General features: G+C 53.6%; 2 protein-coding genes across 11 annotated transcripts in view; one reads left to right on the top strand and one right to left on the bottom strand.

Moving 5' to 3' along the window:
* JADE2 (jade family PHD finger 2) overlaps positions 1–9,342 on the bottom strand; it is a 58,532-nt gene extending 49,190 nt beyond the window's left edge. For 2 of the 10 annotated variants that reach the window (XM_033181195.1, XM_033181194.1), the window contains exon 1: positions 7,618–7,976. The gene's annotated coding sequence lies outside the window, so the exon portion shown is untranslated. Of the gene's footprint in view, positions 1–3,617; positions 3,784–6,865; positions 6,983–7,338; positions 7,543–7,617; positions 8,009–9,203 lie in introns of those variants that run through there. The other 8 variants (XM_033181193.1, XM_033181186.1, XM_033181196.1 and 5 more) reach the window with 6 other exon arrangements.
* Positions 67–7,939, top strand: LOC117066122. The gene is made up of 7 exons (XM_033181571.1): positions 67–133; positions 3,492–3,613; positions 3,700–3,790; positions 4,307–4,371; positions 5,900–6,058; positions 6,214–6,385; positions 6,916–7,939. The coding sequence occupies exons 1-7, from the start codon at positions 67–69 to the stop codon at positions 7,254–7,256; spliced, it is 1,017 nt and encodes a 338-aa protein (XP_033037462.1). The 3' UTR covers positions 7,257–7,939.
* Positions 9,343–11,894: the final 2,552 nt, after the last annotated feature.

Raw genomic sequence — 11,894 nt, forward strand, 5'->3', positions numbered from 1 at the left:
GGCAGGGACCTTACACAGTAAGGAAGGACTCCTTGATTGCCCAGGGACCAACAGCTGAATGTCAGCATGCGGACCCACACCCTGCACCAAGCCAATTCCCCATCCAACCCTGTCCTCCACGGAACACCCCAGAGTGCCTAGGGATTATTCTGGGTCAGGGTTGTCCCATGGGAGGCTATTATTAAGGGAGCAGATTCTGTGGTGGCTCAATTGTTATAATAATTAGGCTTGAGAGGGAAGCCACTGTTTTGTGAGTGCAGCTTCTTTCCTTTAAACCAAGTCTTCCGAAGGCCTCCTTACTCCAGCGAGCTCCCACTGTCACAGTGGCTAATGAGGCCTGGGACCGCACTGTGTCAGTTTTTTGCCCCGTGGATCACCCTCCTTGCAAACTCAGCAAGAGGGACAGGGAGGACTCCTCTCCCAAAGCTGAAATCCAGGACTGCAAACACACGTGGGGGTGGAGATGCTTAGATGTGATCTTGGCCTCTGGTTTTTCCTCTCCACTGGCTTCCCCCATCTCCCCCAAAGCAAGGTCTGCTGTGGGAGATTTCAGTGTCACAAGGCACTTGCTTTCAAGAACAGAAAGTGCTCCTGAAATCCTACCTATAAAGGAGACTCTAGGAAAGAAAGGATCTCCTTTTCCTGCCATTTGCACTAGTCTATTGGCACCTCTCATGCAACCCCCAGCATGGAGACACATGTAGGAAGCTCCCCTTCAAAGTGTGGGTGTCGGCCGGGCGTGGTGGCTCAAGCCTGTAATCCCAGCACTTTGGGAGGCCGAGACGGGTGGATCACGAGGTCAGGAGATCGAGACCATCCTGGCTAACACGGTGAAACCCCGTCTCTACTAAAAAAATACAAAAACTAGCCGGGCGAGGTGGCGGGCGCCTGTAGTCCCAGCTACTTGGGAGGCTGAGGCAAGAGAATGGCGTAAACCCAGGAGGCGGAGCTTGCAGTGAGCTGAGATCTGGCCACTGCACTCCAGCCTGGGTGACAGAGCAAGACTCCGTCTCAAAAAAAAAAAAAAAAAAAAAACAAAAAAAAAAAAAAAAAACAAAAAAAAAAACAAAGTGTGGGTGTCGTAGAGTCTCCTCAATGAAGCAGAAGCCCACAGCCTCTCTGTGCATCCTCAGCCCCACCAAGTCCACTAGGCTCTGCCTCCAGAACACACCCACTTTCTTCCTACTGTCACCATACTGGTCCAAACCAATCTCATCTCTTGCCTGAACCACTTGTTCATCTCCCAGCTTCCACTATCAATTCACCCATGTCCAGGCTCCACACAGCTACCAGAGTGATGTTTAAAAAGCGTAAATCAGTCCGGGTGTGGTGACTCACACCTGTAATCCCAGCACTTAGGGAGGCCAAAGCAGGCGGATCACTTGAGCCTAGGAGTTCAAGATCAGTCTGTGCAATATGGCAAATCCCTAACTCCACAAAAAATACAACAAAAGTTAGCTGGGCATGGTGGCGTGTGCCTGTGGTCCCAGCTACTGAAGGGGCTGAAGTGGAAGCCAGGAGGTTGAGGTTGCAGTGAGCTGTGATTATGCTACTGCACTCCAGCCTGGGTGACAGAGTGACACCCTGTCTCAAAAAAAAAAAAAAACAGAAAAAAAAAGCCAGGTGCAATGGCTCATCCTTGTATTCCCAGCACTTTGGGAGACCGAAGCGGGTGGATCACTTGAGAGGTCAGGAGTTCAAGACCAGCCTGGCCAATGTGATGAAACCCCGTCTCTACTAAAAATACAAAAATTAACCAGGCGTAGTGGTGGAAGCCTGTAATCTCAGCTACTCTGGAGGCTGAGGCAAGAGAATTGCTTGAACCTGGGAGACAGAGGCTGCAATGAGCTGAGATTGTGCCATTGCCCTCCAGCCTGGACAACAGAGTGGGACTCTGTCTCAAAAAAAAGGTATAAATCAGAAGCTGGGCATGGTGATATGCGCCTATAATTCCAGCTACTTGGGAGGTGGAGGCAAGAGGATCACTTGGGTCCAGGAGTTCAAGGCAAGCCCGGGCAACACAGCAAGACCCCATCTCTAAAAAAAATTAGAACAAAATAAAAATTTTAAAAGGCATAAATCAGATCACATCATGCCCCTACTGAAAATCTTTCAAAGGCTTCATAGGTCAAAGGACAAATCCTAAGCTCCTGACCACACGACCCTACACAGTCTGGCCCCCACCACCTGGACAAGTTCATATTCACCACCATCCCCTTCCTCACCACCTTCTAGCCATGCTGGGCTCCTTTCATTCCCTTGAACAAGCCAAAGATTCCATACTTCGAGACCTGTGCACATGCTGTACTCCACTCTGCCTGGAATATTCTTCTATGTGGTCTATGCATGTCTGACTTTTCAACCTTCAGGTTTAAGCTTCAGTGTGGCCCATGTCAGTCTATGCTCATCAGAGTATCTGAAGAAATTCACCACCCAGTTTCCATGGAACACCCATCCCAGCTGTGCTTGTTGAGCTACTTGTTGCATGTCATTCACCTTGGGCATGTATATTCCATGAAGAGTAAGCATTCCATCTAGACCCCGGTCAGGACCCCAGAGACATACTAGGGAGTGCTGAGTGTGCTCTCGCTCCCTCCCCCAAGAAGTGTTGGGACCACACAGTCCAGCTGGCCTGCCTGTGGCTTGCAGGAACAAACACCCTAGCCCAAGATTTTGCCCTTGTTTTCACAGCCTGCCTTCCCCGTCTTAACCTCACACATTTTCCAGGAGGCTTTATTTGGTTGGGCTCCTGGCTAATGATCAATGTCAACTCAGTAATAGGGCAGCAATTTGGTGGCAGATGTTTTCTTGGCAGCACTAGTGACTGGTCTTAGTGGGGGCCTCAGGTCTGGACTTAAAACACCAATGCCCAATGCCAGCCCCCTTTAAAGACCTCTCTGCAAATAAACTCAAATAAACACCCTGGGCCTCCATTAACGCCCTTCCAGCTGACCCTGGGAACAGTGGGCCTTTCAGGCCTGCCACTACAGCCACTCCCTGGGCAGTTAAAACACCCCAACCTGGCCTCCAGCCTCTCCTCTCCAGGGGCCACCAGGCCTGGCCTGCCCGCCACCACACAGCAGGATTTCGTCCTCCTCCTTAAAAAAAGGGGAAAAAAGGGCTTTCAAGCAGGCAATTTACCATTCCAGACACAATCTTTCAAAGAGAAACAAAAACTCTCCCTGTCTGAGGCAGACCACTAAGGCGTGTGTGTAATAAGATGCTAATACAATTTAATGATATTTCGGCTGGAAAACCTGTCCTCAGAGCCTCCTTGTGTTGCGAAGGCCAGACATTCAGAAAACAAGAGCTGCACACTCTTAAACCGCTTTAAACAGGGGTCACAGCCCCACTCTTTCGTATCTCTCATTAACTTTAATGCCTTCTCAGGGACAGTAATTGCAGTTACAAAAATGATTTTGTACACAGAGTAGAGGGCTGCTGCCTGGGATCCTCCAGTCAGCTTCCTGGACCTGCTTCTCCAACTCTAGAGGAGCCTGAACCCTCTTCCAACACCCGCCACTGCCTGTCTGCAACTTCAAGTGTCCCAGAGGGGACCCAGCTCCCCTTGAAGATGCTGCCCACATCCACCCTCCAGACCAGTTCTGGGGACGTACCAAGGGGATGGGATGGTGGGAGAATGAAAAGACTCTGTCTACTTTGTTCTTCAGAACCTTCTCACCCTACTCTTTGCCCCAGAAAGGGCAGAGCTCTGTCCACTCGCTCCCATATCGGCTGCGCATTGGCACCTGCAGGATCCTTCTGATCCCTTCTGCAGAGAAGGGAGCTGGTTCTCTGGCCTAGCCTAAAGGTGAGAGATCAAAGGTCAAAGCTGCATCGGGCGCCTGTAATCCCAGCTACCCGGGAGGCTGAGGCAGGAGAATGGCGTGAACCCGGGAGACGGAGCTTGCAGTGAGCCAGGATACGGCCACTGCACTCCAGCCTGGGCGACAGAGAGAGACTTCGTCTCAAAAAAAAAAAAAAAAAAAAGCTGCATCGGGGCCCTCCCCAGGTATAATAAGGATGACTAATACTAATGACGTGCTTATCGCATGCCTGCTTTGGGCTTAGTCTTTTTTAGGTAATCACTTATTCTATACATCCACCATAAGATAGGTACTGTTATTAATCCCATTTGCAGAAAGTGCTCCTTGTAACAGAAGGAACTGAGGTATAGAGACATTATGACAGTTGGTAACTGCAGAGCCAGGATTCAAACCTAGGCTGTCTGGCTCCAGAATGTGTACCCCATCCCCAGTGGGCTAAAGTGCACAGGCCTACAAGTTCCAGGGTGTGGGTATTCCAGATTCCTATGGGCTGTCTGAAAGGAGCTTTGAGCGGACCTATAACTGTAAGCTTTTGAGCCACATGGTAAGGGTACTATCTGGAGGACAGGGCAAGCCAAGGGTATCCCGCTCCCCAACTCTGACCTGGCCTCCCCATCAGAGAACCTAAAGGGAGAACTGTGAGGTCCCAAAGAGCCTGCTGCATGTGCTATGAAGAATTTGGACTAGAAGCCTCTTACCTGTGTGGTGAGCATAAGACAACTGCCTTCCTGTTAAGAGGAGCACTAGGTAAGAGCCAGAATATGCTGCCTCCCACCCTCAAGGATGTGGGGGTCAGTGTCCAAGGCCTAACTTCAATACTCTGTGGTGCATCTAGGGCCTGGGGACTGACAGTCCCACCTCACCAGTCAATGAAAGCTAAGTGGAGATTTCTGACAACCTCTTGGACCACTGATACTGGCTCTTTAGCCAGGCAATTTAGGGAAAGGAAAAGCATTTTGGACGGGAAAACATTCTGGAAACATTTGCTGCATCCTGAGCCCAAACAACTCTATCCTTAAACATTTCACCTCCAAAAGCGCTGGGGGGGACCCTTGGCCAAACAGTTTCAAAACCAACATTCACTGCAAGTCCTGCTGCCTGGGGCGAGGACTTCCCTCTGTGAGGCATTTGCTGCAGAACCAAATGCTTTTCCACTCAAAACAACAGCCAACAGCACTTGGGACAACCTAGTGGGCTCCAGATCAAACAAACATCCCTTTTTTCCCCTACCATGCAAACTTGCTCAATAAATTATTCGCCCACTTCGGATCAAAGCCTGTTTTTGCAGCCTGTGACCCAAAAAGCAAATAGCATCTCTTAAACATGAAAGCCCTCCTCCCTGCCTGGGCCAGCTTTAGTACTCATTCCTTCCCCTTACAGTTATTCTGTTGTTATTTTCCTCCTCTGCTTGTTAGATGGCTCTGCGAGTCCCAACCCGTCTAAGGAAGATGGGACAAGACGGATGGTGCGTTCATCTGGGGCCCTAAGGTGAGAAAGAAAGTCAGAGTAGGGGAGAAGCCTGGGAACCCAGGAAACAAAGCCAGGCCCGGTTGGCAGCTCCATGCTCAGTCCTTTTGCCAAATGTCCTACTGGGAATGTTACCAGTGAAGGGAGGGAGTTAATGCCACTCCGAGAGGAGGGGCCAGGCGACTCTACCACCTCCCAGACCCAGGACTCAGTTTGCAGACATAAATGTTCACCGGACAGCCTGTCTGGGATCAGAGCTCAAGGGTCAGGTCCCACTCAGCCCCTTCCTAGCCGCTTTGGAACCGCTCTGAATGGAAACATGACACCTCTCGATGACCCCCTACAAACTCTGACCAGGGATAAAACTTTGTGCCTCAGGATCCTGCAGAAGATGAGCCAGGGGTGCTAGACGCAGTGGCGAGGTTTGGAAATCTGTAGACCAGAATCGCCTGCCGCAGTGTGCCTTCGGCATAGGGCAAAGACACCCAGTGACTCTTCACCTCCCCCAGCCTCCAGCAAGAGACCAGCAGCCAAGCTGGTAAAGAAGTGCCCAGGCCAGCAGCAGCGGCTGAGGGGATTGGGAGGAGAGTTGCGCGCGCCTCCAGCCCGCCCCTGGAGGCAGTCCGCGGGAGCGCAGGCTGGAGGCGCGCCGGCGTGATTCCGACCGCGGGAGCCGGGAGGAGGAGCCGGAGGAGGCTGCGGGGGGCTCCGGCCCAGGCGAAGGAAGGGCAAGAGGCTGTTCGGACCGGGGGCGGCGCCGGGAGGTGGGTGGGCTTGACACCCAAGTCGGGGGAGGGGTTTAAGAGACGCCGGGAAGGGCAGCCGAGCCCTGGGGCGGGTGGGGTGGGTAGCTGTGTGTAGTAGGGGACAGGGCTGGGCCTCTGGAAGCTACAGTGAAGCCTTCCTGGCTGTCTCGCAGGCATCCCCATCCTCCGGCAGAACAGCTGCGAATCGCCAAGTTGACCCCTCATCCCTTCGCCGAGAGGAGAGGGTGTCTCAGGACCCAGGGATGGGCGGGAAGAAACCATGGGGAGCCACAAGTCTGCACCCAGTCGGGGAAGAGGCGGGCGGGCGCCGCTCCGCAGGCGCAGGCGAGTGGGTGGGAAGAAGGGAGGGAGAGGGAGGAAGGAGGTGAGGCCGGGAAGATGCCACTGCCGGGGGCGGGGCGGGGCCGGGGATCCGGCAAAGGGACTGCAGCAGCGCTTGGTGGGGGCGGGGGCTGCAATGTCACTCATTTGAGAGTCAGGTGTGTGCGTCCCAAACGGGGTCCGCCACGAACCGGCATCTTCCTGGTACCACCCAGGGTGCAGGGCCCGAGGCAGAGGGCAGGGGACTGCGGATCCGTCCCTGAAGCGGGACGCGAACCGGCAGAGTTGGGAGAAGGTAAACAAGGGCCACGCCCCCTGCCGTCGCCCCGCGGGCGCGCACCCGCCGCTCCGGCAGCCGCCGGTACATTTCCACTCTCCCAGCGCCTCTCCCCAGCTGGACTCCCGCGCGGCCCCGGAGGTGGAGGCTGCCCCCGACCCCAGTCCTCACCCCTGGCGCCGAGGCTCCGCACCCTCCACACTCACCTGTAAAGGGTGTCCCCCGCCCCTCCAAAAAAACTGTCTAATTTGTGCAGAGCCTCCAACCCCAGGAGCCGAGCATGCTGCCCCCGCGTGCAGCGCCCGCGTGCACCGGGCCGGGAGAGGGGGCGACAGGGCGGAGGCGGTGGCCCCCGGAAGGTGTCTGGGACCGGACCGGCTGCACGTGAGCCCAGCGCGAGGTCATGTGCACCGGCTCAGCCCGGTTCGGCGCCCGGACGTGCTGCGTATCAACAAAATGAAACTCGGGGAGACAGGAGGGCAGATAGCTCCAGGTTCTCAGAGCCCCCGCCCCGGCCGCTCGACCTCCCCACCGTATCCATCTCCCGCCGCAGCCCCTACGCCCGACCGGAGCCCGCGGGGCAAGTTGCAGCCCTGACGCGCCCCTGCCCGCCCGCGCCCCCTCGCCGGCCCGGGGGCGCTTTGCCGCAGTCATTAATAAAGAAGGTCGCCAAGCTCACCCTTCCAAAAGTTGTTGTTGCATGCGCCCCTCTCAGCCTCCCCGCACTGTACTCTTTAAAACACGACTGACCAACATGCGCAATCTCTCTCCCCTGTGCTGTGCATCCCCCCCCCCCCCCTCCGCGCTGGCTTCCTAGAACAGGCAGCCAGCAGGAGAGAGAGGGAGCGAGCGAGCAAGAGAGAGCGAGGGAGCGAAGAGCGCTGGCAGATCTGTTGCAAAAACACCAAATAACGTCGTGGAGATGCGCAGGGCCCATCCGCCGGGGGCTGAATCTTACCTTGCTTCGCGGTGCCCCCCGACTGGCGCTGCCCTCGGCTACGCGCCGCTGCAGGGACCGGCGCGGGAAGGATGCTCCCGAAGCCGGGAGCTCCTGGGGCCGGCGCGGGAGGGCGGGGGGCGCGCATCCATCCGGGGTCGCGGCGAGGGAGGCGGCCGGGCCCGCAGCGTCCCCGGCCCCACGCCCCCCGCCGGGGATTGTCGGCCCGCCGGACCTGAGCCGGTGCCGCTAGGAGTGGGCGCAAAGTAACTCCATGGACGCTACTCACCCCCCCAAAATATAGCCTCCAACTGCGATGGCCGCGGTCGGCACCATTCACCAACCCCCTGTGTATGTTTCTGTTTCTTTTTAAACCAAGACTTCCTTGTGATCTCTTTAGAAAAAAAAAAAATGTGTTGGGGTGGGGGTGGGGTGGGGGCGGGCAGGAGGAGCGAGGGAGGGGGAGTAGCCACTTTTTTCTTATTCACTCAGATCTCCGTTCCCGACACCCCCGTCGCCGCCCCCCCAACCCCCCGCCCAGTTGTTTGGCTCCGGCGGGGAGTCCAGGTAGCGTTGCGGGCCCTGTGGGGGGAGGGTGACCTGCCTCACCGCCCCCACCACCACGCCAGCCGGCACCCTGGGCCCGGACTCCCTATGGACTCTGGGGCGCCCCCAGCCCGCCCTGTCCCCAGGGCCGGGCCCGAGCGGCGGCTGCGCCCGTGCAAGTCCCATCAGGTCTGCTCACACTTCACACACTCACACACATACCCCGCCCCTCCACTCTTTCACTCACACTTTCTGCTCACACCCCGCCCCCTACGCGCCCCAGACCCGGGCGGCGCCCCCCGCAACCTTAAAAAAAAAAAAAAAGCAAGCTTATACTTAAAAAAATCTTTTGGCGCCATATTAATGACGTACTTAAAATTTGCCATTTCTCCCTGCGTCAAAAAGACGTTTCTTTGCAAATAACAGCCTGGAGGCGACACTCGCGGAGGGAACGAGGTTTGCACTGAGCACCCCGCCCCCCGGGGCCCTCCAGCGCTGGAAGACCCTCGCCCTAGGCCCTGCTTCTGAATCGCTGGTTTTAAAATTCGAATCGAATAAATCGCGTGGCGTTTTGCAGCGCCAGAAGTGAGCAGAAAGTGCTGGCAGGAGGGGAGTGGAGGGGCGCACGCGAGTCTTGGGGAGGGGGCGCGGCCCTCCTCCCCGCACCCACTCCAGATGGAAAACTAACATTCCGGGCGGGGGAACTTGAAATTGTAGGCGACCTCAAGAAAAGAGGGGCGGTCCGTAGAGAGGGTCCCCATTGGGCTCGTCGCCCCCTCCCCCCTCCCGAGTGCCTCCTGGCGCCTAGCGCTGCCCCGCATTTCCGGGGGGTGGAGAAGGCAGTGATGGGTGGGTGGGTGGCTGGTTGCACATCCTGGCCCCAGTAGGATTTTGCCCCAGGGCGACCCCTTCCTCCTTGCTCTTCCTTCCCATTACCCCGAAAGGGTTAAAAACCGAGGGGTAACTTCCAAAGGCTGGCACATGGCGAGGAAGCGGGGCGCCCCTCTCCCCACCCTTCGTCTCCTCGCCCCTCCTCCTCCGGCTCCACTTCCCGACTTGACCTTGTGGTGCACAAACAGTGCGCTCGGATCCTCGCAGTTTCTGGAAGAAGAGCCTGCGCTCGCCAGGCGGGCGGGCTCTCGGGCTGCTAGCCGGCGGTGGCGGGGCCTTGGGTCTGTTCCCGGAGCCGCGGGCCACACCCACCCAACCCGCTGCGCCCGCCGAGCTCACCTTCTCTCGAGGAAGGAGAAGGACTGGCCTCCTGGTCGGGGAGGAATCGGGGGTCAGGCTTCAACCTCCTCGGAATGCCTCTGACTGGGGAGGGGGTGGTCTGGCCTCCGGAGACGGTTGTGGGGAGCCTGGCCCAACATCCCCAAAGCATCGTGGCCAACTTTTTCTTCCCCCTCATGCTCGGCTGCCCCTCAAAGATTATCCAATAATTTTTCAGCTCACCTTTGGCTTTGAAGGCACGTGGGTGAGTTGTGAATGGACGCCAGAGTCGCCTTCCCTCTCCAAGACTGAAGATTGTTTATTCTTCCTTACCCTCCACCCCTTCCATGGGAAGATAAATATTCCATTTACATAAGATGACATTTATGTGACAATTAAGAAGATTCCCCGATGGAATGTTGTGAACACATTTGCTTATAGGAGAAATAAATCTAATAATAAACAAACTCATAATAACAGCACAAATCCTCTGACAGGGCGGATTGTCTACCCAACAAAGAGGGAGATGATGGATGCTGAAATAAGCAGTTTTTGCAACAAGAAAGAAATACGAGGTCAGAGTCACTGCAACATTTCTTCCTTGGCCTTCATTCACAAAGTCTGAGGATAATTGTCTGGCAAGAGGATGGTCTGGGTATTACCTCCCAGTTAGACCTGGCTGTGGCTCTCAGTGGTCAATTGGTGGGATTTTTCCCTACCCAAGTTCAGAGTCTGGAAACAGGTGTTGCAGACTTGGAGTGTGTAACAAAATGGTTAAATACTTAGGTTCTAATGCTGGCTTTGCATTTTGGAAGTTGTGTGATGTGGGCAAGTGAATTCATCTCCCTAGATCTCTTTTTCCTTTTGGGTAGAATGGGATGGTTGGAGGGTTGCTGAGGCCATGTGTGCACATATACATATATGTATGTATGTACATATACATGTGGTATGTGTAAAGTAGCAACTGGCACAGGGTGCATAGTGCTCATTAGCACTTTGCCTGGTACCTAAGTGGGGTTTTTCTTGGGAGGGTGAAATTGTTCTCTGAAGCTTGATGGTCAAAGTCCAGATGTCCATTCTGGGGTGGGAGTGAGGGTACCAGTTTATAGTGGTGCAGTCTAAAGAGATGACCTCCAGAGATGGATGAGGGAGGGGTGACCATTTAAAGTGCACCTGCCGTGTACTGGTGATTTTGTAAGCTGTTCCATCTCATCCTCCCCCAAACCCCTTCTTACCTGTTCAGAAAGGTTTAGTAACTTACCGCAGCCATATGGCTAGTAAGTGCTGACAGAATTGGCTTCTAGGTCTAGCTGAGCTTGAGACCTACGTGGTTTCTATTTTACCATACTGCCAGAAAGAAAAAGTATTACTATTATTGGTTTGATTGGGGATGGGGGGGATCTGACTGCTGTCTTGGCAAGAATTTTATGAGCAGCACTTTGCTTCTGAAGTGGTTCCCTGACTTGGGGTGAGACCCAGGCCTTCTAATGAGCCCTTGAAAATACCTCTTGCTTAGGACTGGAAGCCCTATCAAAACCCTTGGATTCCCACAGCTCTTTGCTGCTGTTTAAGGTTAACCTTGGAAGCTTTAACAGAATGATAACGATAAAGCTAATTGTAACTCCTTAATCTTTATTAAAAGTCTCACAAATCATTCATTAACTTTTTTTTTTCCCTTTTTCCACAATCTCTACTTTGGATGTAATCATTCATTAACTTTTTACAGGAAAGAAATGAGAAGAAACAGAGTTCTTGAGATGTAATCCTTCATTTTTCTCAACAAGCCTCCCGTATGCCAGGCACCATTCTTGGTGTTGGGGACACAGCACACGCACACACACAAATAAGTAAATAAATAAACAAATGAGGGGTGGGGCAGGGAGAGCATCAGGAAAAATAGCTAATGCATGCTGGGCTTAATACCTAGGTGATGGGATGATCTGTGCAGCAAAACCACCACAGCACATGCTTACCTATGTAACAAACCTGCACATCCTGCACATGTATCCCAGAACTTAAAAAAAAAAAAAAAAAGGTAAAAATGTTAGCTGCTAGAGTGAGCAGGTTATTAAAATTGGACATGATTTTATTCTAAACTCCAAAATATAAAAATAACTATATATTATGCTTGAAAGTGATTAAGTGCTGTGGAGAAACTCTTAAGTAGGAAAGGGTGATACACAATGTGGGAGTGCAATTTGACATAAAATAGTCGGGGAAGTTCTCACCGAGAAGACAGTCTTTGAGAAAAGGAGGTAAAGAAGTGAACTGTATGTGGGAGTATGTGTGCATGTACATGGGGGAAGAGAAGTCAGGAGACCACAGACTCTCCTCTCCATGGGTCTGTGGATAGAATTCAGAGAATCCTTGACCTTAGATGAGAAAAAAATTACAACTTTATTTTCACTAATTAAAATGTAGCATGTTCTTCAATTATGAATACAGATAACAAGTCAGTGATATTAGCAACACCTGTGACATTATTGCTGGTAGAAATCACAGATATTTTCATATCACTAGAATTGTTGCAAATATCTTAAAAT

Source organism: Trachypithecus francoisi, unplaced genomic scaffold (genome assembly GCF_009764315.1).
Source record: "Trachypithecus francoisi isolate TF-2019V2 unplaced genomic scaffold, Tfra_2.0 Lachesis_group2, whole genome shotgun sequence".
NCBI lineage: Eukaryota > Metazoa > Chordata > Mammalia > Primates > Cercopithecidae > Trachypithecus > Trachypithecus francoisi.